This window comes from Rattus norvegicus, chromosome 14 (assembly GCF_021556685.1).
Source record: "Rattus norvegicus strain SHRSP/BbbUtx chromosome 14, alternate assembly SHRSP_T2T, whole genome shotgun sequence".
Lineage (NCBI taxonomy): Eukaryota > Metazoa > Chordata > Mammalia > Rodentia > Muridae > Rattus > Rattus norvegicus.
In genome coordinates, this window is record NC_141547.1 from 81,580,097 (window position 1) to 81,603,141 (window position 23,045).

Below are 23,045 nucleotides of genomic sequence, written 5' to 3' on the forward strand. Positions count from 1 at the left end.
AGAAAGGCAGGCTCTGAGATGCAGCCTCTCTGAGGTCTCTGGTGTCTGGGGCTTCCCAGGTAGGTGTTAGGCACTTACATACCTGGTGTCTCTGGTCTTGCAGGCACTGTGGGAGCTCTGTGGCCCTGGTTTCTGACGAGGCCAGGAGTGAGATGAGCAGAGTCCAGGAAACAGCTCTTGGGCTGTGAGTGGTGCTTGGTGACTGGGATGGGCTAGACATCGTTGTAGGCAGGCACATATCTTGCATATCACCTCCCAGAAATGCCTTCAGCCCATTTTTTTCTATTGCAGACTTTAAAAAACTCAAAGAGCCTTTGTTCCCTGGACTATGAAGATGATGAGGATGACACCCAGGCGAAGACGGTTGTGTCCTCTCCGTGTAACTCGCAGGGCCTCGTGGGCATCATCACTCCCAGCTCTAGCCCAAGGATTCCCAGGCCTGGCCCTGCCAGCCCCAGTGTCTGGGCTTCAGGGGAGCCAGAGACTAGCACCGGTGAGGGTGGGAGCAGTGGGGAACCCAGTGACTGGGACAGTGCAGGAGAGGAGGGCATTTTCCCGCTGGACCACGGCGACCTGGACTTGGAGCAGATTGAGAACAACTGATTTTGGCTGAGCAGTGGCTGCTGTCTGTCACCTTGGTGCCTGACCAGTGGAAAGAACTTGTGTGTTATTTTGAAAATTGAGGTGTAATTTTGATTCAGTTTTTCCTAAAGAAGTATTTTGCATTTTTATGGCTTCTACAGTTTGGGAGAGCATCTCTATTTTGAAATGGGTTTTTAGAGGGCATTCTATTAAACATGGTTCTACGTACATTCTCCTTTTGTCAGAAGCTTGCTGTGAAAACCGAGTGTGATTTGCTAGACAACCTTGAGGCTGATGGTCTGCAGGCTTCCTGGGGAGGGAGCACAGCCTGAGAGCTCGGGGAGTTCTGCATACTTGTCCTTGCAAGCTGCTGGCTGGAACCACAACACCCACCGCTTTCTGATGGTGAAGTGCTGGCTGGGTTGGGCTGAGTCTTGAGGCTGCTCTTCTGTAGCCTGGTGACTTTAGGCTTCTGGGGCATGAAGTGGCCATTATCAGTCCCCAGGAGTGATGCTTCTAGCAGCATGGCTAGCACCTCTCCAGGGATTTAATCCCTAGGAGGGAACTGAGGGAACAACACCATTATGAGAAAGGGCTTTGTTTTTGTTTTTTTGTTTTTTTTTGGTTCTTTTTTTTTTTTTTTTTTTTTCGGAGCTGGGGACCGAACCCAGGGCCTTGCGCTTTCTAGGCAAGCGCTCTACCACTGAGCTAAATCCCCAACCCCGAGAAAGGGCTTTGTGACATCACAGGGAAGGATCATCTCTGGAGACATTTTCGTTTTTACTCTTTCAAGAAAATTTATGAAAGGTGACTGGCGTTAGTCCTGCTTCTCTCTCAGATGATCTGGGGCATGCATCAAGTTATGTGGAGATTGGCTTTCAGGGTCTCTTTCCCTTTCTCCTGTGACTGAACCAATGTTATGCCAGCAGCCCCCAGCCCCATCAGCAGACAGCAGATTCACATGAGTCTGTGTTCAGTGGTTCTTGTCTGACACATGGACTTGCACAGCTGTGACGTGACCTTCAAGGTTTCCTTTCTGTTGATGTCCCAGAGGGTTGTTGTTGTTTTGTTTTGTTTTTAAAATCTGGGCTGCATCTGAAGAGCCCTCTGAGACAGGCAGCAGCCCAGCACACCAAGCTTCTAATGTTTGGTTCTAGAACAGCCTGGTCCTCACAGTGTGTGTTACTCAGGATTGAGCAGTGTGGCTTCATAACTGCACCAGTTGGTTAGCATAGTCTATTACCTAGGGCTGATGAGTTTCCGGGCTACCAGGTACCCAGGCTTATGGCCTAGCACCGAGAACCACCCCTCTCTGGCTTCTGGACTCAGCTTTATCATGATTGTCCTGGCTCCCTTGCTGTGGTCCACGAGGATCCCGTGTGAGATCACCCATTCCTTGGCCTGTCATCCTGAGGACATCACTCTCAGGCTGTGCAGTGTCCCCTCCCATGCCAATGAGGGTTAGCCACCTGGCCTACTGGAGGCAGGGTGTCCTCATGGGAGACTATAGGGACAATAATAGGTTTGCTTTATGTCCCATCAGCACACCTGAGTCGCTACATGCTTAGTCAAGCTCAGGTGGGGCTGCCTGTCGCCCTTTGCCTGTTTGCCATATACCCTGTGGCTTTTCTTTAGTTCTTAGAGAACTCAGACTTCACAAAGGCTGCTGGGCCTGCCTACCATGTCTTCTGTTCCCAAGCCCTCTAGTCCCACTTCTTGCCCCCCTCCAATTGCCTCTGTTTCCTGCTCTGGGCCTCTGAGCTCTTCCCTGCCCTAACTTCCCAGCCTGGGTGGGGCCCTCCTGGATCTGCATAGGTGCCCTGTTTCCTACCAGTCAAGCAGCTCCTGGCTGCAATCCTGCCAGACTTTCTCCCGCATCCTCACCTCTGCCAGCACCCATGTGGGAGACCTAGACCCCTCGGTGAGGCTGATTTCCTAGTATCCTCAGAGGTGATATTTGGAAACTGTCCTGCTGCTTTAGGTACACAGTTCAGTGACATCAAGACAGTCACGTGCCTTCCATCTCTAGAACTTTCCATACCTTTCTATTTTTCTAAATTTATCATTTACTTATTTGATGTATATGTGTGTTTTGCCTACATGCATGTCTGTACAACATACATGTGCCCGGCGTCCTTGGACATGAGAGGAGGGTCTCCTGGGACTGGAGTTAGAGAAGCTTGTTAGCTACCATGTAGGTGCTGGGAACTGAACCCCGGTGCTACTTCAGGAACAGCCAGTGCTCTTAATCTCTGAGCCACCTCCCCAGCCCCTGAAACTTTTATATCTTGAAGCTAAATCCATTTTTCTCATTTGTCACTTTCACCATTTCCCTAGTCCACCTCTGTCCCCACACAATGGCATTGTGTGGGTTTGTCTGTGATCTATATGACGTCTCAGGCGTTTGTATGTTGGAGTCTGTTAGACTTAATGTTTTTCAAGGACAGACTAGATGGGTGGCCTGAAGCCTGCTTATCTTTGAATCTCGTGGAGATAGATGTTGGCTCTTACTGTTGTGAGGGGGCAGAGACATACCCTGGTAGCTGTTCCCTCTGCCCAGCCTGCTGTGGACCTGACTGCCTGCTCACGCTCCCAGATTCTGTGGCTTGGCTGGCTCCTACCTCTTGAGTGCCATCTTCACAGGTGATATCTGCTCATGGGCCCAAACCTCCTGCCTGTCCATGTGGGGCTCAGGTGGAACAGGTCCTGCTGGTGTAGATACAGCGGTGGATCCCAAGCATAATGTGGCCCTCACCCAGGCCTGGTAGGCACAGACAGAAAACCTGGTCTCAGGCATCCATGTGCCCTGTGCTATTACTTGGCTGGGTGCTGCTCCTCACTTGTGGGGGAGGCCTCTGGGGAGACATGTTCTATTCAGGGAGAGCAGATGGTGGTACAAAGGCTCTGGGGAAGGGGCAAGTTTGGGGTGCTGGCTGCAGCAAGGGGACCTGGAATTCAGAGGAGAAAACAGGATTGGGGCACAATAGTTAATAAAAGTTGTTTAAAACACTTAAGAGTAGACTAAACTCTCCTGTGAATAGGAAGAAACCAGATGTAACTGTTCTCAGAAGCTGTGTGCCATGACAAAACTGGACAGACAGACAGGGAAAAAATCAATCTCCTCTCCCTGGGTGGGGGGGTGGCGTGGAGGGGGGATTCTGGTGAGTGGTAAGGACAGAATGAGCTCATGTATACCCCCTGGCAAAGCATTCCAGGCATGGGGAGTCTGAGTGTGAGCAGGAGGCTCTATCAGTACACGCCGCGGGATTGACACTCACCCAAACTACCTGACCATAAGTCCATAGCACATACAAAACTTCACTGTAAAAAAAAATTGATAAGAGGGCTGGAGACCTGGCTCAGCCATGAAGACCACTTGCTGCTCTTCCAGAAGGTCTGAGTCCAATCCCAGCACCATATCAGGGTCTACCAACTTCTTGTAATCCTGGCTCCTGGGCATCCAACACCCTCTTCTGGCCTCTACAGGCATCCACACAAGTAGCATACAAATGTATACATGCACACATAAAATAAATTCTAAATATTCACAAGAAATGCACCTAGGTAACTCATAGGTCAAAGAAGAAGTAGTAGGAATTAGAAAAAACATTTGGAACTAACAGAGTGAGGCTCCATGATAGCTCATGTCTAGACTCCTCCAGTGAGGGCCGGGCAGGACCGGGCAGGGCTGGGCAGTAGAGTACTTGCCCAGAATCCACCAATGAAGGACCGTAAGTTCTGACCTGGAACCTACCAGCAGGAGGCAAATGACATGGCTTAGAGTCTACCAGTGAGAGACTTGGAGGTGTGGCTTGGTGACTAAGTCCTGGCCTAGAATCCACCGTTGAGGGGTATGGCTTGGCCGCAGAGCGTTTGCCTGGCTTTCCGGGGCTCTTGGTTCATCCCTAGCACCAAACTAACCAACCAACCAACCAAATGAAAGAACAAAACAAGAAAACTCCCAAAAACCAAAACCAAACATTAAAACAACCACCCACCAAAACCCCCAGAAAATCTTTAGGACTAGGTGCCAGAGGAGAGGCTGCGCATCAGAATTCATAAGACGTGAAGTTGTAATGAAGGGAATTTATGACCTTAGGTGATTGTAAAAGAAAAAAAGTCAAGAGTAGAACACAAATAAGCTTAGTTTCCAGTTTGAGAAATGAAAAGAGTACCAAGTGTTTGTTTTTTTCAGGCATCAGATAGTGTTCTGGTTTTACCATCTATAAGTGCCCACCTGAGCAGCCGTATTCTTCCTTCTCCTCAACCCTACGTGAAAAGTTTGCAGGGCAGTTGCTCATGCCTGCAATCCTGGCTCTCAGGATGAACAGGTTTGTCACCAGTTCACTGACGTGGAGTTCCAGCTCAGCTGGGGCTACATAGTAAGATCCCGTTATAGGGAAAAAAAAAAAAACTAACTACAAATCTGTTCTTAGCTCCTGTTTTTTACCCAGGAGACATTTAGCTTAACAGTAGTTATTTTGCTCAATGAGGAGGAAAGAATAAATCTTAAAAAGAGAAAGCTCGGGGTTGGGGATTTAGCTCAGTGGTAGAGCGCTTGCCTAGGAAGCGCAAGGCCCTGGGTTCAGTCCCCAGCTCCGGAAAAAAAAGAACCAAAAAAAAAAAAAAAAAAAAAAAAGAGAGAGAAAGCTCAAGAGATGGCAAGGAAGGTTTAAGAGCACTGGCTGGTCTTCCAAAGTCCTGGGTTTGGTTATTAGCACCCACGTGCCAGCTCACAACTGTCTATAACTCCAGTTCCAAAGGTTCCAGTGTCCTTTCCTGGCCTCTGTGGGCACTTCACACAAGCGGTACACAGACATATACCTTCTCTTCTCCTTTTTTTTTTTTGTTTGGTTCTTTTTTTTGGAGCTGGGGACCAAACCCAGGGCCTTGCGCTTCCTAGGTAAGCGCTCTACAACTGAGCTAAATCCCCAGCCCCTCTCTTCTCCTTTTTTAAAAGATTTATTTATGAGTGCTTTATCGGCATACACCCCTACATGCCAGAAGAGTTCATCAGATCATAGTGTAGATGGTTGTGAGCCACCATGTGGTTGCTGGGAGTTGAACTCAGGACCTCTGGAAGAGCAGTCAGTGCTCTTACCCACCGAGCCATCCCTCCAGCCTTCATGACCCATTTGTACTCTTATACAATCAGGACCCAAGGCTAGGGAGTAATGCCTCTCACAATGACTGGGTCTTCCAAACCAATTAAGAAGATCAAAACCGTCCCCACAGAACAGTCTGATCTAACTCTTTGAGACTGTCTTCATAGATGATTCTAGATTGTATCATGTTGACATTAAAACTTAACTATCACACTGACCAAAGTTTCAAAAATGATAAACACTTCTAGGAATGGAAGGCAAGACTGTGCCAGAAGAGGTAGATTGCAGAGAAAGAGAGAGAGAGAGAGAGAGAGAGAGAGAGAGAGAGAGAGAGAGAGAGAGAGAGAGAGAGAGAATATAATATTAGGGGCAGCTAAGAGGAGACAGACAAATCCTTGAGGAATAAGGTCAGGAACTGACTCAAGAAGAAAGAGAACCCACAGTCCTGTGGCCATAAGCTCATCTGAATGGTAGTTAGAAATCTTACTACAAAGAACACTTGACCTGAGCCAGATATGTTAGAGTATACCTGTTAGTATAAGCACTCAGACTGAGGCAGGAGAACCATGAGTTCCCACCCAGCCTAGGCTACAGAATAAGGCCTTGTTTGTTTGTTTGTTTGTTGAAAAAAAAAACCAATATAGGGGGAAGGAGAGAGAGCTCTGCAGTTAAGAGCACTTGTTGCTCTTACAGAGGACCCAGGTTGGATTCCTATCACCCACACGATGGTTCATAACCATCCTTAACTTCAGTTCCAGGGACTGGCAACCATGCACTTGGTGCATGGACACATCTGCAAGTAAAACATTCACTTGCAATGAATAAATCTATTTAAAAAGATAAGTATGGCTCTGGGTGATTTTTTTTTTAAGAGAACAACTTAAAAATTACATTTGTGGGACTAGGGAAGTGGTTTAACAGTTAAGAGCACTTGCTGCTCTTGTGGAAAACCTGGGTTTGATTCTCATCACCCAGGTGGCAGTTCACAACCATCTATAACTCCAGTTCCAGGGGATCCAGTGTGCCCTTCTGCCCTTTCCAGGTCCCAGAGATACACGTGGTGCATGGACATATATTCAGGCAAAATTCCCGTGTGTGTGTGTGTGTGTGTGTGTGTGTGTGTGTGTGTTTACACATATGTGAATACCCAAGTGCCTGTGTGTATATGAGCATTCACATGCACATGAGCCGTAGTAGGTGTGTGGAAGTTAGAGGACAGCTCGTGAGAGTCCGTTCTCTCCCACTGTGTGAGGAGACATACGTGGGTTGGCAGGCGGGTGGCTGGCTTCTTTTTCTGCTCAGCCATCTCATTCACACTCTTCTGGGTGATTTTTATAGGCCAGGTCTCTCCCTCCACCCCATCTTCTTCTTTTGAGACAGGGTCTCAACCAAGGATGACCTTGAATGTCTAATCTCTTCCTCCAAAGTGCTGGGGTCACCATCAAGCTCATAGTTTCTGAGAACAGAGAGAAAGAGAGACGACCTTCCTAAAGCACAGCACAAGGCACACGTGATCTCCGCATGAAACCAGACAGACTCTGTGAGTTGAGGCAGAGGGCTGGTCCTCTCTCATTGTTCTCCCTGCATATCTGGATGGTATGGGGGAGAAGGAGGGGGATTGTGGCCTCATACTCACGTCCAGGGGGCGCTTGGATAGAGGGTAGCTAGCTGGTCCTGGTGATGAGTGGCTGTCACCACCAGCACACCTTGCTCTCTTTCCAACGCCTGAACAAGGGTTCTGGTTACACAGAAAAACTCAGGCCCCTCTCATCCTCCTCCAAGACCAAGGCTACAGGCAGGTGGTGCCCACTATGGCCTCAGGTCCTCAGCCTCCAGCCCAGCCCTCCGCACAGCCAGGAAGAAGCCCCTTCCCTCACAGTAGCCACCATTCTGCCTCTAGAGGGGGATGTTGAACTGGTTTCCATCTGCCATTCACCCCCCACCGCAGAGAGCCTCTCCCTGGTCTCCAGCTGGGTTTTGCCCCTTGAGGTGTACTAGGTCCTGCAGAGGTCGCTCTGGGGGGTGTGTTTCTGCCCCGCCCCCGTGTTGTGTCGGACTAGAAGCAAACGCACCAGTTGGAGCCTCACAACACACCTCTTTCTACCGCTCCGAGTTTGTGGATCTTTAAGTTAACTTTGGTAATTTATATTATCTTGAAATTGTCAATTTCGTCAAGAATATCAACTGTATTAGCTTGTCACTTTCAATCTCTTCCGCCGTTCTGACTTCCCTCTCCGCATCCTTGTGGACCTCTGTGTGTGTGTGTGTGTCTCTCTCTCTCTCTCTCTCTGTGGGTTAGACTGGCCAGAGGTTTGTTTATTTTATTTATTTATTTAGAGGAACCAGCTCTTGGATTTACTGGCAGGCACTCCCATTCTTCTTGTTTCCAATTCATTAATCCGCCTTTATCTTTACCCCCCTCCTGCCTCCTGTGGATTTACTTTATTGTTCTGTTTTTCCCTCCTTGTGTCGAATGTTTAGTTCATTTATTTTCGGGCGCTCTTGCTCAGTAATAAAAACATTTAAGGTTGTGAATTCTCCGCCAACTCCCCGAAGCCGCTCCAGGAATGTGCAGTAGGTTGCTCCTCCAGTATAATTGTAAAATCGCCTGTCGCCCGCATTTTATTAACTCTCTGGCTTAGGAATAATTTAGGAGAGCATCTCCCAATTTCCAAACCATCTGGCTTTAGCTTTTAGATCCTCTCTTGAACTTTTCTGGCTTCGTGCTTTGGTTTAATGATGTCTGTAGAAAGCAGTGCGTGTGCATGAAGACGAACCCTCCTTCCCCCCTACATACATGTACATGCATACAAGTTATCATGTGTATCCTTGTGCCTCTGTGCACATGCATGTTCACACATTGCACAGGTCTACATACATAGTGGTGAATGGCTTTGTGGCCTCCCTCCGTGTGGGGTCTACAAACTCACTCGCGTGTACCTACATGTGTGTGTGTACACTTTTATGTATCTGTGCGTTTGCATGGGAGTCTATGTATACCTGTGTTTCTGTGTATACAGTGTACTGTGTGCATCTATATGTCTATGTAGATGTGTATATATATGTAGATGTGTATATACTCAGACACGGTCCGCATCCATATCCGAGCACATGTGTGTGCATACATGCAGAGTGAATGTGGCTTTGGGTGATCATGCCATCTGCGGTATTAGGATCTGTGAACATAACAGCTGTTTGGTCAAGGACATCTGTGAGAGGATTCACTCCACATTAGTTCTCTTGATTCAGGGTGAGATCCAGGCATCATCCAGGGTGGTCTGAAGACTGGCCTCTGCAGGGGGAGCGGGGCCTGCGCCTGTGCCCATCACACATGTCTCAGGCTCACTGGCACTATGGCGATCAGGGCTGAGGGTGGGACTACCAGAACTCCTCTGGAATCAGTGGGAGACAGACACCTTTGATGTCACTGGGCTCACCCTGAACAGGCCACCGAGGAATCTTGCATACAATGTGGTAGAGATGGGCTTGACCTGGGGCCCTGTGCCCTTCTTCTAACTTTGCAAGGGGTCCACATGGTTAAACCACAGAGCTCTATGGAAGGGCGCTGGGAGATTTTCAAATACAGCGTTCCAGTCTCTCCCGAGTCGGTTAATTAAAATCACGAGTGGGGCTGGGATTTTATTCTCAGCTACAATGATCATGTAGCTGTGGCTGCCATCTTGGGCTGCCATCCCACAGGGCCGCAGACCAGGCTGGGCCTTGATAACCTTTTCACAGACATTGGAAGTAATGGCAAAATTTGCCACTTTAACCATCACCCCTGCCCCCTTGAGAGGGTTTCTCTGTATAGTTCTGCTGTTCTGGAACTTGCTCTGTAGACCAGGCTGGCTTTGAACTGGGAGATCCCCTTGTCTCTGCCTCCCGAGTGCTAGGATTAAAGGTGTGCACTACCACTGCCCTGCCATTCTAACCAGGCTCTGTTGCTGGCTGTGGCACCCCTGTTTCCCTCCCTGTTCTGCGTCCCTCACGTAGTTGTCAGTGTCAGTGCTGGCCCGTTTCATTTTCATAACTTCTCAAGGTTTATACATGTTGTGGAAGGTGTCTGACTTTCATTTACTTTTGAAGCAGAGCAATATCCCATCAAACACAATTGCCTTTCCCGCTGACGACGGACACTGACGACGGACACTGACGACGGGCTATTGTGAGTCTATAAGCAGTGGTGTGCGTGTGTCTCCTTGAGAGCTTGCTCCATTCTTTTAGGTCTATACCTAGAAGTAAAGTTTCAGGGTCACACGTGATTAATTCATCGTCAGTCTGACAGTGATGTCCTCTGAGTGGAACTTCCACCTTCGTAAGATCAGCTGTGTCTGCTTGTGAACGGCTGTCACAGCTGGGCTTCCCACCTGTTGGCATTTCCTCATAGAAGGAGGGAGCATGGGAGGTCCTCTCATCCTAGCCAGTTGTATGCAATCCTGCCTAAATTGCACCTGGCTGTCTGCTAGAGGTAACTGGGTAGACAGACTAGGGAAGGCTGGAGGGGTCCGTTTATACAGCCTTGAGAGAGTCATCCACACTGGTTTCGGGACATACAGTGTGGCAGCTTTAAGGCCACCCATGTTCCTGTGAGTAGCCAAGCCCTTCTCTGTGCACCGTTAGTGGCCTAATAAATTCATTGTTTCCCAAGAGGGACCGTCAGTGGAATTGAACTGTGATTTGCCATTGAAACTGCAGAAGGGTCTGGAAGTGCTGTCCAGTCACCCCACCCCAGGAGATGATTGTCACAGCAGTTGGGTTTGGAATAACCATGGACATAACATGGAAGAAAGAAGACCTACCCTGAAGGCTGGTGACATCAGAGGAAGCAAGCTGAGTCCGGGACTCATCTCGTGGCACTTCCTGACTGTAGGCACCATGTGACCAGCTATCACGTGCTCTTGATGGTATGCTTTCTCCTTCAAGGTCGGCCAAATAACTAACACTCCATCCATAAACACGTTGTTTAGATTTTGAGGCACCGACTGTTTTCCATGGCGACTGTGCCACGGTGCATGTCACCGTTGTGCATGAGGGCTCTGACTTATCCACGTCCTCCCTGCGCTTAGTGTGTTCTGTCTCCATCTTGTTTTGTTTGGCATCCAAACGTCCACACACGCAGCCTGGGAAGATTTGCTGATATCTAACCTACTTTACAGCAGTGAACTGATTTGAACTTCGTGTGGAGAGGAGCTCGGGGGAGTGAAGGGTTTATTTGGCTTACACTTCGTCAGTGATGAAAGCCCAGGCAGGAACCCAAGCAGAGACTGGGGAGGAACGCTGTTTACTGCCGTGCTCCTAGGCTCACATCCAGCTAACTTTCCTACACCTCCCTTGACCACCAGAGCTCTTTCTCATAAGTCAGCAACCAAGAAAATATCCCATACACATGCCCACAGGCCATTTGTACATCCAACTACTTAATATTGTTCAAATCTATATCCATACTTTCTTATGGCCTTTATTTATTTTATTTTATTTTATTTTATTTTATTTATTTTTGGCAAGGTCTATTATGTAGCTCTGGATGTCCTGGAACTCACTCTGTAGACCAAGTTGGCCCTCAACTCCCCCCCCCCCCCTCCTCCTCCTCTTCCTCTTCCTCCTCCTCCTCTTCTTCCTCCTCCTCCTCCTCCTCCTCCTCCTCCTCCCCTTCTTCTTCTTTTCTTCTTCTTCTTCTTCTTCTTCTTCTTCTTCTTCTTCTTCTTCTTCTTCTTCTTCTTCTTCTTCTTCTTCAAAGATTTATTTATTTATTTTATGTATGTTACACTGTAACTGTCTTCAGACACACCAGAAGAGGGCATCTGATCTCATTACAGATGGTTGTGAGCCACCATGTGGTTGCTGAGAATTGAACTCAGGACCTCTGGAAGAGCAGTCAGTGCTCTAAACCACTGAGCCATCTCTCCAGCCCGCAACTCTTCTTTTTATGTGCCCTCATGCCTACCTCCTGACACATTAGTTATAGATGGCCACGTTAATTCTCCACTGTCTGACTTATCTATTCCTTCCCACAGTTCTGTTGGTACATAGAAGTTTAGAAGGCTACATTTTTATGGATTGAAACTTTTAAGTTGACTTTTTTTTTTTGGTCTCTGGCAATACTTTTTACCTAAATCCTATTTTGCCAGAGGTTAATGTAGCTTACCGCCTTCACCGTGGTAGGCCTTTCCACCGCAAGCTTGCCATTTTCCTGCTTCTCACTCTTCCGCATAGCCCCGAGCTTCCCTCTGCATTTCTCTTCCACCCCACTCACCTTCTTTAGGATTTATTGTGTTTATGCCTGACATCTCAAAGGTTGCTTGTTAGATAGAGCTTGTTGCCTCTTTGCAAACTTAAAAAAAAATTACACTTATTTTTTGCGTGTTACTGTGTTTGGGGTGGGAGGTGCCTGCCCCAGCACACACATGGACATAAGAGGACAGTGTATGGGAATCTATTCTATCCTTCTATCATGCGTGTCCCTAGGGTGGAATATGGCTGTCACCAGACCCCTTTCTGTGATTCTAAGAATCATTCCCACTGTCTGGCTTGCTTAGTTTGGGTAAGTTCCAGGCTCGTTCTCCCCACTGCGGCGGCTTTCTGTGCAAGCTTCTCTAGCAAGTGCTTTGCACTGATGCTGCATGCTGTCCTTGAAGTCCTCACTGAGCCCCTGTGGGGAGCTCCCGTGTTGCTGTTGGGCTGATCGTGGCTGTGGATTTGGCCAGACAGCATCTACCCTCTGGACTTGTAGTTCATGCGGCTGGCCGGCCCTGGTCAATTCCCCATGCCTGTTGTCTCTGGAATGGCCCCTGCTAGGTATACTCTGCAACCAGGAGTCTTTCCCCCTCCAACTTGCTCTCCAAGGCATCCCTCAGTCCCTCAGGGAGCTGGCCTTGCTGATCTCTCTGCTCCAGCCTGGATAGACACTGCAGCAGACAATTCTTCAGTGTGGCCTGCCAGCTTCCTCAGCCTCAGGAGCCAGGGCTTCGGAGCCGACCGGGAGCTTCCGAATCCCACCTGACTAGTTTCACATTTTGCTTTGCTGTGCCTTCTGTGGCTTTGTTATGGACCTTCTATCTCTACCTATTGGTGACAAGGTGAGCTCCAGCAGGTGACAGGGTCAACTCCAGCCTTGTCTAACCCTTTTCCTAGAAATGTCAAGGGCCTTCCCCTCTTAAGGCCCATGGCTCCAGTGTCCATGCTTTCCTTCCGGACAGTGACAGGACTTTGTCTGTCCATCTCTCAGTCTCAGAGCTTGCCTCTCAGCTGCCCTGTGTGTTTTCCCAGTGCTGTGAGCCATAACCACCTTTCACGGACTCTCCACTTTGACAAGCTCCTCTTTGCCCTTTGATTCCATTGATTCCCCCAGGGTCAGTCACCATTCAGCAAGGACAGCATAGTTCACAAGCAAGTGACAAAGGTAGTCTTTGTTTCCTGCTCCTCCCGTGACCTGTCACATCTGCCAATCCTGTTCATCGAAGCCACCCCTCCCCTTCAGGAGCACAAAGATACTGAGGAGCATGGGTCACCGAGCCGGAAGCCGCAGGGATGCATGACAGAGGGGACCCAGCACTGTCCCCAGTGTCATGTATGTCCCTTCTCAGTTCCCCTCGCCCTTGCTGTGCACAGCAGAGCTTGGGTCCTGGTCGGAGGTGCGCCCTGCAGTTCCAGAGGCTCAAGTGACATTCCCCATTCATCTCAGCTGCTCCCCAGGTGGAATTCCTCCAGGAGCTGGGAGGGGCGGGGCTGCGGTTAAGGGTCAAATTCATCTCCTCCAGCACAAACATTTTCTTGGCTTCCAAGGAGCACCCTTTGCTGATATATATGAAACTCACTGATTTGGGATATTAATTTTATACATGGGGTTGGGGATTTAGCTCAGTGGTAGAGCGCTTGCCTAGCAAGTGCAAGGCCCTGAGTTCGGTCCCCAGCTCCGAAAAAAAGAAAAACGAAAAAAAAAAATTTATACATTACTATATATGTGAACTACCTGTCTTCTTTTTTTTTTTTTCTTTTTTTTTTTTTTTTCGGAGCTGGGGACCGAACCCAGGGCCTTGCACTTCCTAGGTAAGCGCTCTACCACTGAGCTAAATCCCCAGCCCCGAACTACCTGTCTTCTTGAGACTTTAAAAATTCTATAACATAAGATTCCCATTTTAAAAGTGCGCAATTTAGTAGCATTTAGTACCCTCATAAGACTGTGAAGATAACACTTTTCCCAGTTCCATTTTGCCCTGAAGCCCACTAGAATCTCTAAAGTCAAGCCCCAGCCCTGGGGACAGCAGCACCTTCCAGCTCAGTCTACATATCTGCACCCATTTGTAGTTTGGGGGTTTTATTGTTGTTTGTTTGTTTTACTGAGTAGAATGCATGATTGCGAAGGTCAGAGGGCAGTTTTATGGAGCCAGTTCTCTCCTCCCACCTTTGCATGGGTTCCAGGGATGGACCGCAGGCCCCCAGGCTTTATGCACTGAGCATCTCACTGGCTCCACATTGGTGTTTTATTTATCTGTGTGTGTGTGTGTGTGTGTGTGTGTGTGTGTATGTGTGTGTGTATGTGTGTGTGTACTGTGTGTGTATGTGTGTACTATGTGTGTGTATGTGTGTGTGTGTATGTGTGTACTGTGTGTGTATGTGTGTTTGTGTGTGTATGTGTGTGTGTATGTGTGTGTGTATGTGTGTGTGTGTATCTGTGTGTGTGTATGTGTGTACTATGTGTGTGTGAGTGCGTGTATGTGTGTTTGTGTACTATGTGTGTATGTGTGTGTATGTGTGTGTATGTGTGTGTATGTGTGTGTGTATGTGTGTGTATGTGTGTGTATGTGTGTACTGTGTGTGTGTATGTGTATTTGTGTACTATGTGTGTGTATGTGTGTACTGTGTGTGTATGTGTGTGTGTATGTGTGTGTATGTGTGTACTATGTGTGTGTATGTGTGTACTATGTGTGTGTGTATGTGTGTGAATGTGTGTTTGTGTACTGTGTGTGTATATGTGTGTACTATGTGTGTGTGTGTGTTTGTGTACTGTGTGTGTGTATGTGTGTGTATGTGTGTGTGTATGTGTGTACTGTGTGTATGTGTGTGTATGTGTGTACTATGTGTGTGTGTATGTGTGTGTATGTGTGTACTATGTGTGTGTGTATGTGTGTGTATGTGTGTGTATGTGTGTGTATGTGTGTGTATGTGTGTGTATGTGTGTACTATGTGTGTGTATGTGTGTGTATGTGTGTGTATGTGTGTGTATGTGTGTACTATGTGTGTGTATGTGTGTGTATGTGTGTGTGTTTGTGTACTGTGTGTGTGTGTGTGTGTGTGTGTGTGTGTGTGTGTGTGTATGTACTATGTGTGTGTAGAGGTCAGAGGACAACCAGTGGGAGTTGGTTCTCTCCTTCTACTACATGGGTCCCTGGTATTGAATTCAGGTCTTCAGGCTGGTAAAATGCCTTTACCCACGGAGCCACCTCCTTCGTCCCCACATTAGTGTTTTTAAAGTGAGTTCCAGGCCTTCGATGTGCTGGGTCCTTGCTGGAGGGTCTTGGGTAAGGTGGGGGTGGCTGTGTCGTGCTGTGTCAGGCACTGGATCAGCTTGTTCCAGATGTAGAAGGCCTGCTGAGCACCGAGTGTATGATCAAGGGGATTTTGAGCAGTAGGACATTTGGGGCCTTGAGTGATAAGATTGTCCTTGAGCCTGGGATTATCAGGGAAGGTTGGCTCTTAGTGGGAATGGTGCTACTGGTGGCAATTTGAACCTTGTGTGAGCTGCTCAAGGGGACAAGGTTGAAGCATGAGAGGTCAGAGCCCTGGAGAAGCCACCGCTCATCAATGGGTTTGAGAACATAGTGAAGACAGGTGTGGCCCTGTCTGTGGTGGCCCAGCCTGATGCCACTTTGAAACTAAAAGCCTGGGGATTGCGGTCTGGCCCTGTTGTATGTGTGGTCTGTCCCACACAAATGTCATCCACTGTGAAGCGGGCAGATGAACATTACGACCCCTGATGCTGAGGGCAGAAAGGTCTCCAGATGTTGGAATAATCATGCCCAGAAACCAGCCTGACCTCCACAGTTTCCTACCCCTTCCTGGCCAGGCCAAGTAACTGACCTTAGGCCACTGGGGGAGGGGTGGTAAGCCTTGCGAGTCTGCCCCCTTTGGCCAGTCTTCTGCCTCAGCAGCCACTGGGTGGCAGCAGAGATCAGCCCTGGCAGTGCCTGTGCCTTCGCATGTTATAGTTGGCCTAGCCTGAGGTGCCCCAGACCCAGAGCCTGAGTGGGTGCTCTGACTTTCTGGACTCCTGTGGTAGAGAGAAAAATATGTCTATCCTACCAACCTTGTGCCTGGCTTTCTAGCTTGGTCTAGACACTGGGGTCACCTTGAGGGCATCAATGCTGTCCCTAGGAGAAAGTACTAGGCATCTTCTAGAGCTATGGATGGGAAGGACTTATCCCATGGAAACCAAGGCATCAAGGACTGTTCATCAATTCAGGGAGGAGGAAGCCCTTGTGTGTGGCACCAGGTATGAACCCCAGGCCTGTGGAATCCTCATTCTTCATTGCTAGGTGCTCTGGACTCTGAGCACAGAGGTGAGGAGACACTGCCTGGTGCTACGGCACACAAGCTGAGATGGGGCTGTTTGTCAGAGTCATTTCATGGCCCCCTGACGCACTGCATTGTCCCATTCCCCCACTGTACCTACCTTACAGAAAGCTGCCTTCTCCCCAGGTAAGGATGTACAATGAAATAGCTGGTGGTGGTGAGTCCTGGGCTCTGTTATCTTTTGGACCCTGGAAGTCCTGTCCCCACAGTCCTGAGTCTTTCTCCACCAAGGTAAAGCCTTTCTTGATCTGCCTCGGCCTGTCTAGCTGGCTGGGCGATGGTGCTTTGTAACCAGTGGCATGAATCTCTCAATTCCAATTGTCTGAGTCAAACCCCTGAGTCACCTAATGAGAAGGGCTAGTGCAGATCCCAGCATCTCTCCCAGCAGGCGTGTCAGCTCTGCAGGGTGACAAGGATGCATGGGTTGCCTTACCTGTCTGTCCGCATGGAGGACCCCACCATTGCTTTTGAGGGTGCGTAATGTCCCGGCGTGTCTGGGGTGAACCTCCCACGAGGCTTTGCTCAGATCCTGCAGGGTAGTCCTATCTGGACACTAATCATCTTTGAAGCTCTGGGTGTGTGGAAGCGCCTCCTCACCGAGATCCTGATTTGCTTGGTGCAAACAGCTGTACTCAGGAATACCACACAGTCAGGCTCTGGCCTCCTTGCAACCCTGGGCCAGTCTTTTGGATATTTATCTTCTCTCATACGTAGAAGAATGTTTACTGACCAACCCAGAGTACCTGGTAAGCCCTGGGCCAGCAATGTCCTCGCAGTGATGTGGCATCTTATTCGGGATGAAGAGACTGGGTACAGAGAACTGACCAGGCACCAGGAAGAGGGGCCAGGGGCACTGTCCAGTGCTCTCCCCAGTCTTGCTGGGCATGGGGTCTTTTGTTCTTTGTTGATGGGAGGGAGCCTGGCAGGAGGCTACTGGCTATCCTTGCAAACAGCAAAACCGAGTCACCGCTGGCCAGGAACCATGGAGACAGGAAGTCCAGGGGCTCTGAACCCCTTCCCCAGTAGTGCTAACACCACATGCCTTGCCGGTTCCTCAGGATGGAGCATCTGTCCTGCCTGGGGACTGTGCTTAGCCGGTTCCAGTGTGTCTCCCTGCCACTGGAGACAGAGCCCAGCAGCGCTGTCCTCCTCAAACTTTTTTTCTCCTCCCCAATTAATTAATTTAAATTGACCATTAAGTCAGCCGAGTTTTTGATTGATATTTTCATTAGTAGCCCTGTCCGACGCCCCAGGAATGTATGGTGATGTCCAATCTAGGGGCGGCCATGCTCCTCCTCGTACTGAGTTATGGCTGGCACCAGCGTGTAGCTCCCAGGGTAATTTGAATTCAGATGAGCTGCAGCGGCGTTCCGGAGGCTGGCGGCCGGCTGCTGACGGATGGCACTTGGGTTACTACAAGGTCACCGTGCAGCCGCCACCACACTAGAGGAGTAGGCCAGGCCGCTGGGGGAGATGGCCAGTCTCAGGGTAGGCAGCCCCACAGACCCCCCAAAACCACCCAAAACCACCTAGCCCTATGCACTTGTCCTGTTACAGCATAGTTGCACTCTCAGCTTCACAGCCACTGTCCATACAGTGCAGCCCCCTCTGTGGAAGGCAGAGCCAGGTCACATCCTCAGGAAAGCCCAGAGCCAAAGGGCACCTGCCAGTGGTAGCAGCTGGGACAGACATACTTGGAGCGTGACACTGTCTGTAGTCAGTATCATGTCCTGAGGAAAATGCTCCAAGTCCTGTCACACCAGGTAGGCAGCTGGACCAGTTTCACTCCTACTGCCCAGCATGGGAACTGATGGCAGAATGTCATGTGATCCACTGTGCACCCACATGGCTGTGTTAACTGTGGCTCCCGTGCTTTGTTACCTATCTCTACAGCAGTGAGAGCATGATGGCTGCTGCTTGGTTTAGGATGAGGATAATGTGTAGCTGGGCAAAGCATACAGCCTCCGCTCTGTGCACACTCAGCCCCTGCTCTGGACACACTCAGCCCCTGTACTGTGCACACTCAGCCCCTGTACTGTGCACACTCAGCCCCTGTACTGTGCACACTCAGCCCCTGCTCTGGGCACACTCAGGCCCTGCTCTGGGCACTCTCAGGCCCTGCTCTGTGCACACTCAGCCTCTGCTCTGTGCACACTCAGCCCCTGCTCTGTGCACACTCAGCCCCTGCTCTGGACACACTCAGCCCCTGCTCTGGACACACTCAGCCCCTGCTCTGGGCACACTCAGGCCCTGCTCTGGGCACTCTCAGGCCCTGCTCTGGGCACTCTCAGCCTCTGCTCTGGGTACACTCAGCCCCTGCTCTGGGCACACTCAGCCTCTGCTCTGTGTACACTCGGCCCCTGCTCTGGACACACTCAGCCCTTGTACTGTGCACACTCAGCCCCTGCTGTGGGCACACTCAGCCCTTGTACTGTGCACACTCAGCCCCTGCTCTATGCACCCCTCCTGCTCTGGCTCCATGGTCACAGGAGGCACTGACCAATGGAGGTAGATCCTCCCAGTCCAGTTCTAGATGTAGTTACTCCCGGGGATGGAACTCCTTTGTCCTTGTGTCTGCCCCTTCCAATGTGAACTCTGCCACATGGCTAATCTACTGAGTGGGGACTGGGCAGGGAGGTAGCAGTGTCCAGCAGGGATCTGTCTGCTGTCTGTCCTCTGCTGTGCTTTTCTGGTCCGAGTTACCTGAGCATGGTGAGTGGATGAGGTCCTGAGAGAATGTGTATTGTTTGACCCAGGCAGGGTCATGCCAAGAACCCCAGGGTCTCAGATCCATGGGTGTGGACATCCTATCTGGGTGAGGCTCAGAGGGGTGGCAAAGCCTTCCTCTTGTCTGAATGGGAATGTTGATGGCGTGTGCAGGCACTACCAACCACAGCTTCCTCCTCTGGGATGACTGCAGCCTGGGACTGTTCCACTCCAGAAACACCTACTGAGGTGAACTAAACCTGTCTCCTTGTCCAGCTGTACACAGCAAGCCAGACTCCTCTATTCAGAGGTATGAGGTAAGCCCATTAGTTTCTGAGCCGCTACGCTTGTTGATGCTGTACCTTTATCAGAGAGCACACAACCCACCCTCTCCCAGTTTCTCCGTGCATGCTTCTGTGTGTCTATCTGTTCTTCATTCCTGCCTCACTTCAGTCAGGTTCCCAGGACCAATCCATACGGGACATGGCAGCTGAGGTTGCCTTCCAACTGGAAAAATATTACAGCGGAAACACCGATTCCTAATTGAAATAGTGACCCATCCCCTAGTGACATGATGGGGTCCTGTGTCCTCTCACCCTCTGCTTGCCATGTCCACAATACTTGTGCCATCCCGTAGTTGCCTAGTAACCACCTGTTATCAGAGTTAGCCATCTCAGTATCTCAGTGGTCGATACGAGGCTTGCGTATCCATGGTTTAAGGCACCTGTCAGGGTGTGGAGCCCATTTCTCATATGGGGGACACAGGACCAGCGTTGCCTCCAGTGATGTAGTTAGCCCCAAGATCTCCACGATTGCCGGGCATCCACAGGGCTTGTTGTGTGCTCAGTGGCTAGCGTGCTGTGTGTAGGTCTTAGTGTTGATGATTAGTTAGCACTGTTCTGCTGTCGATGGGTTGACACTGCTTAAGTAGTGATGTGGATGGCAATGTTTTGACCGTTAGTGATATTGGCATTGAGGGCGGGTGTTGTTAGTAGTTCTGATGGGAACAGTGGTGTGTTGCGGTTGCTGGAGGTGTCAGTGTTGCTAGTGTTATTGGTGGTGACGGTGGTGTGGTACGTTATTATTGATGGGGGTATGTTGTTAATGTTGCCGTTGGGCTACTGCTAGGATATTGGTAAGGAGGCTGATGTGTTATGAAGGTTTACTGGTGGTGGTGGTGTTACCGTTGTTGGTTGTGTGTGAGTCTGTACAGCACCGAGGATTCTACTCTGTGAGGAAACAGCCCTGAGATCCCATATTTAGGATCATCAACGAGGTGAGAGGAGAGGCCTGAGGTGGACCCTAGGGAACATCTTATAGAAAGAGAATCATATTTACTCAATACCAACCATTTGAACACACTCAGAAAAGATTTGTTATGGAAACAAGACGACACTCAGTAACACATTAGCTTGGAACCATGGGAACAAGAGCTGAGAACCAAGATGGTCAGGGGTCAGAGGGAGTGAAGTTAATCCAGGAGTCAACATTTGTGTGGAGGTTTCTGTCCTCTATACTCGGTCTGCCCAGACCTATTATCTGTCTGGGTTCATCCTAATTAGGACCCTGTATCCATGATCCAGCCTACTTCCCATGGTCCCTGGCTGGACAAGAAAGGGAAGAGGTTAGACCGTTGGTGTGGGCTGATCCCATGGGACCCCGGGGCCTGCCCCACCTTCCCCCTACACATCCCTACAGGCCTCTTCCCACTGCCCGGACTCACAACAGGGTGGAGTGGTGACCTCTTGCCTATATTGGCAGCTGCAGCCAATGGTTAGTGTTAATGGGCTACTTGTTATAAGAAGGTGCTGGATTTGGAAGTGAGCACACGAGTGTGTCTAGCCTCCGAGCCCTGCTGCCCAGGAGGACCCTGGTCTATTTGGGTAACTCCATAGTGCTCAGTCCCCTCCCCTCCTTGCTTTCAGCCCTAGTCTGGATGACTGGTGTCTCACAGATGTTTCTGTTTAAGGGCTCTCATGTTGTTTGTTGCTCAGGGTCACCACTGTGGGTGAAGCCCAAAGTACTCAGCCCAGGTCAGTCAGAAGGTCCTGGCGAGGGACCGGGAGCCAGTCTTTACACATTCTATAGCTCCATAGCCAAGTCATGCCAGGTTCACAGCAGGTCACATTCCAGCCTTTGAGGCCCTGGCTCAGTTCCAGCTAACTCCTTAATAGGGTCCCCGCTGCCCTGTTTGTCATTCAAAGGTGGTGGCTGATCCACTCTGCCACCCACCCTCAGGACTTCGCTTGCCCTCATCGTCTTTCCAAGGAACGTGTGTGACAGTCTCTCCAAATGTCTTGCTGCTGTATAGTTCAGGCCTCCACCTTCTCAGCGTCCTGTCCGTCTGCCTACTGGCCCACTTCATGCCAAGCAGATGCTTCTGGTGCCAGTTCCTGATGGCGAGGTGGCACAGGTTGTGTGCAGTGAACTTTCCAGTGCTTTCACCGATGCAGACACCGTTGAGCCCCGGATCTGCTGCTTCCAGTGCTGACGGGAGGGTATGTCTGTAGGCAAGGGTACATATCTACACAGGATGCTGGTGTTCCACGAGGCCATCTTTCAGTATATCAGGATGATCCCGGGTAACAGGAAGCTAAGGGTTGGTCACCGGCAGACCACTCCAGAAGAGTGGCCAAAGAAGTAAGAGTGAAAAGAGACAGCAGCTCCTACTCTGGAGAGAGCAGCCAGAGACTGGTGAGAGCTCTGGCCTCTTCATCTTTGGGAACAAGCTAGGGCCTGCCTGAGCCTTGCGGCGAGAACCAGATGTGGTTTCACAGGACTCCTGACAGAGGCCGAGACGGCTTTGCTGAGTGGCGCAGGCTAAGGGACAGTGACAAAGGGATACTCCACACTTCAGTCGGATGGCACAGCACCAGCAGCAGAGAGCTGTGGTACGTGATGTGCAAGCAACTGCAGACAACAGCAGCCCACAGTGCGTCGTAGTCTCAAGAAACCCACCAAGTCAGCTAATGACCCAGAACCATGAAGAAATCTTGAGAATTTTCTAGAAGAGTCACAATATCAGCTTGTGGCGTGAGGTCGGAGTTCCTGTGTCAAAGTCATCCTCTGCAGGCTGTTAACTGATTGTTGCAGCTCTGTTCTTGGGAGAGTCCTTCCTCACTCCATTAAAGAGCATTAATGTCTTGCCACATGTAATTGACTGTATGTGCGGACCCCATACCGCTCTGTGTCCTCTGTCCTTACCCCTCTGATCTGTGAGCCTGTCTGGATCCTACTGTCTTGATTACCTCCGTGACCCTGTAACCCCCACAGTCTGCACGCACGCAGAACCAGCATTGTGTGAGTGACGTCAGGGTCTGCTGTCGGCCTGACCTTAGCTGGGCCCTCTTAGACCCCATAGCTTTAGTGATTTCTAAGCGCCCGGATGACTGAACCTGGGAAGACACTTCCTGGGCAGCCCTGTGTGACAGAGTGTTCTGGGGATAGCTCCGGAGGCCTAAGAACCACGAGTCAGGTTTATTATGAGAACAGCCTCACTTCTTGGACTTGGTATCACCAAGATCAAAACACCAGACCTGCACAATTCTAAGGGAGGGAAGACTTATTTGGGCTCAAAGTTTTGGAGAATTCGTTCCATCATGGTTGCGAAGGCAAACAGGCAACTCACACCATTGCGGAAAACAGAGGGATGGGAAGGAGCCAGAGACAGGGTTCATCTAACGGTTCCACCTCCTAAAGTTTCAAGAACTTTCCACAAGAGCCTCAGCAGCTGCGGACCTGTATTTTGTACCCCATGACCCTGTTGGGACATTTCATACTTAAAGCCTAACGAGAGGGTTTTACAGTTGGAAGTGTTAGGCCTTTTATCCTTTCTAACAAAAATTTTAGGTCATTCTAGACTTTTTGTATGGCTCAGCAAGTTTTACAAAGAGGCCATTGGTATTTTGATTGGTATTATGTTAGATCTATATACCAACTTAGAGGATAATTTACATCTTAACACTATTGAGTTTTCCGTGACCTCTGCCCTACTTATCTGTCTTTAGTTTCTCTCAATTATCAGCATAGCATTCCTGCACACAATTGTTCAATTTATCTCCATGTGTCTTTTTGGTGTTAATT

At 49.7% G+C, this 23,045-nt stretch overlaps 1 protein-coding gene across 46 annotated transcripts in view; it reads left to right on the top strand.

Moving 5' to 3' along the window:
- Fam53a (family with sequence similarity 53, member A) overlaps positions 1 to 815 on the top strand; it is a 33,549-nt gene extending 32,734 nt beyond the window's left edge. For 44 of the 46 annotated variants that reach the window (XR_015636639.1, XR_015636636.1, XR_015636633.1 and 41 more), the window contains one exon: positions 292 to 810. Coding sequence is in view for 30 of the 46 variants with exons in the window: in XM_087583222.1 (XP_087439348.1) it covers positions 292 to 603 (312 nt within the window). In the remaining 16 variants the exon portion in view is untranslated. 46 annotated transcript variants of the gene reach the window in all.
- The last annotated feature ends 22,230 nt before the right edge of the window (positions 816 to 23,045 follow it).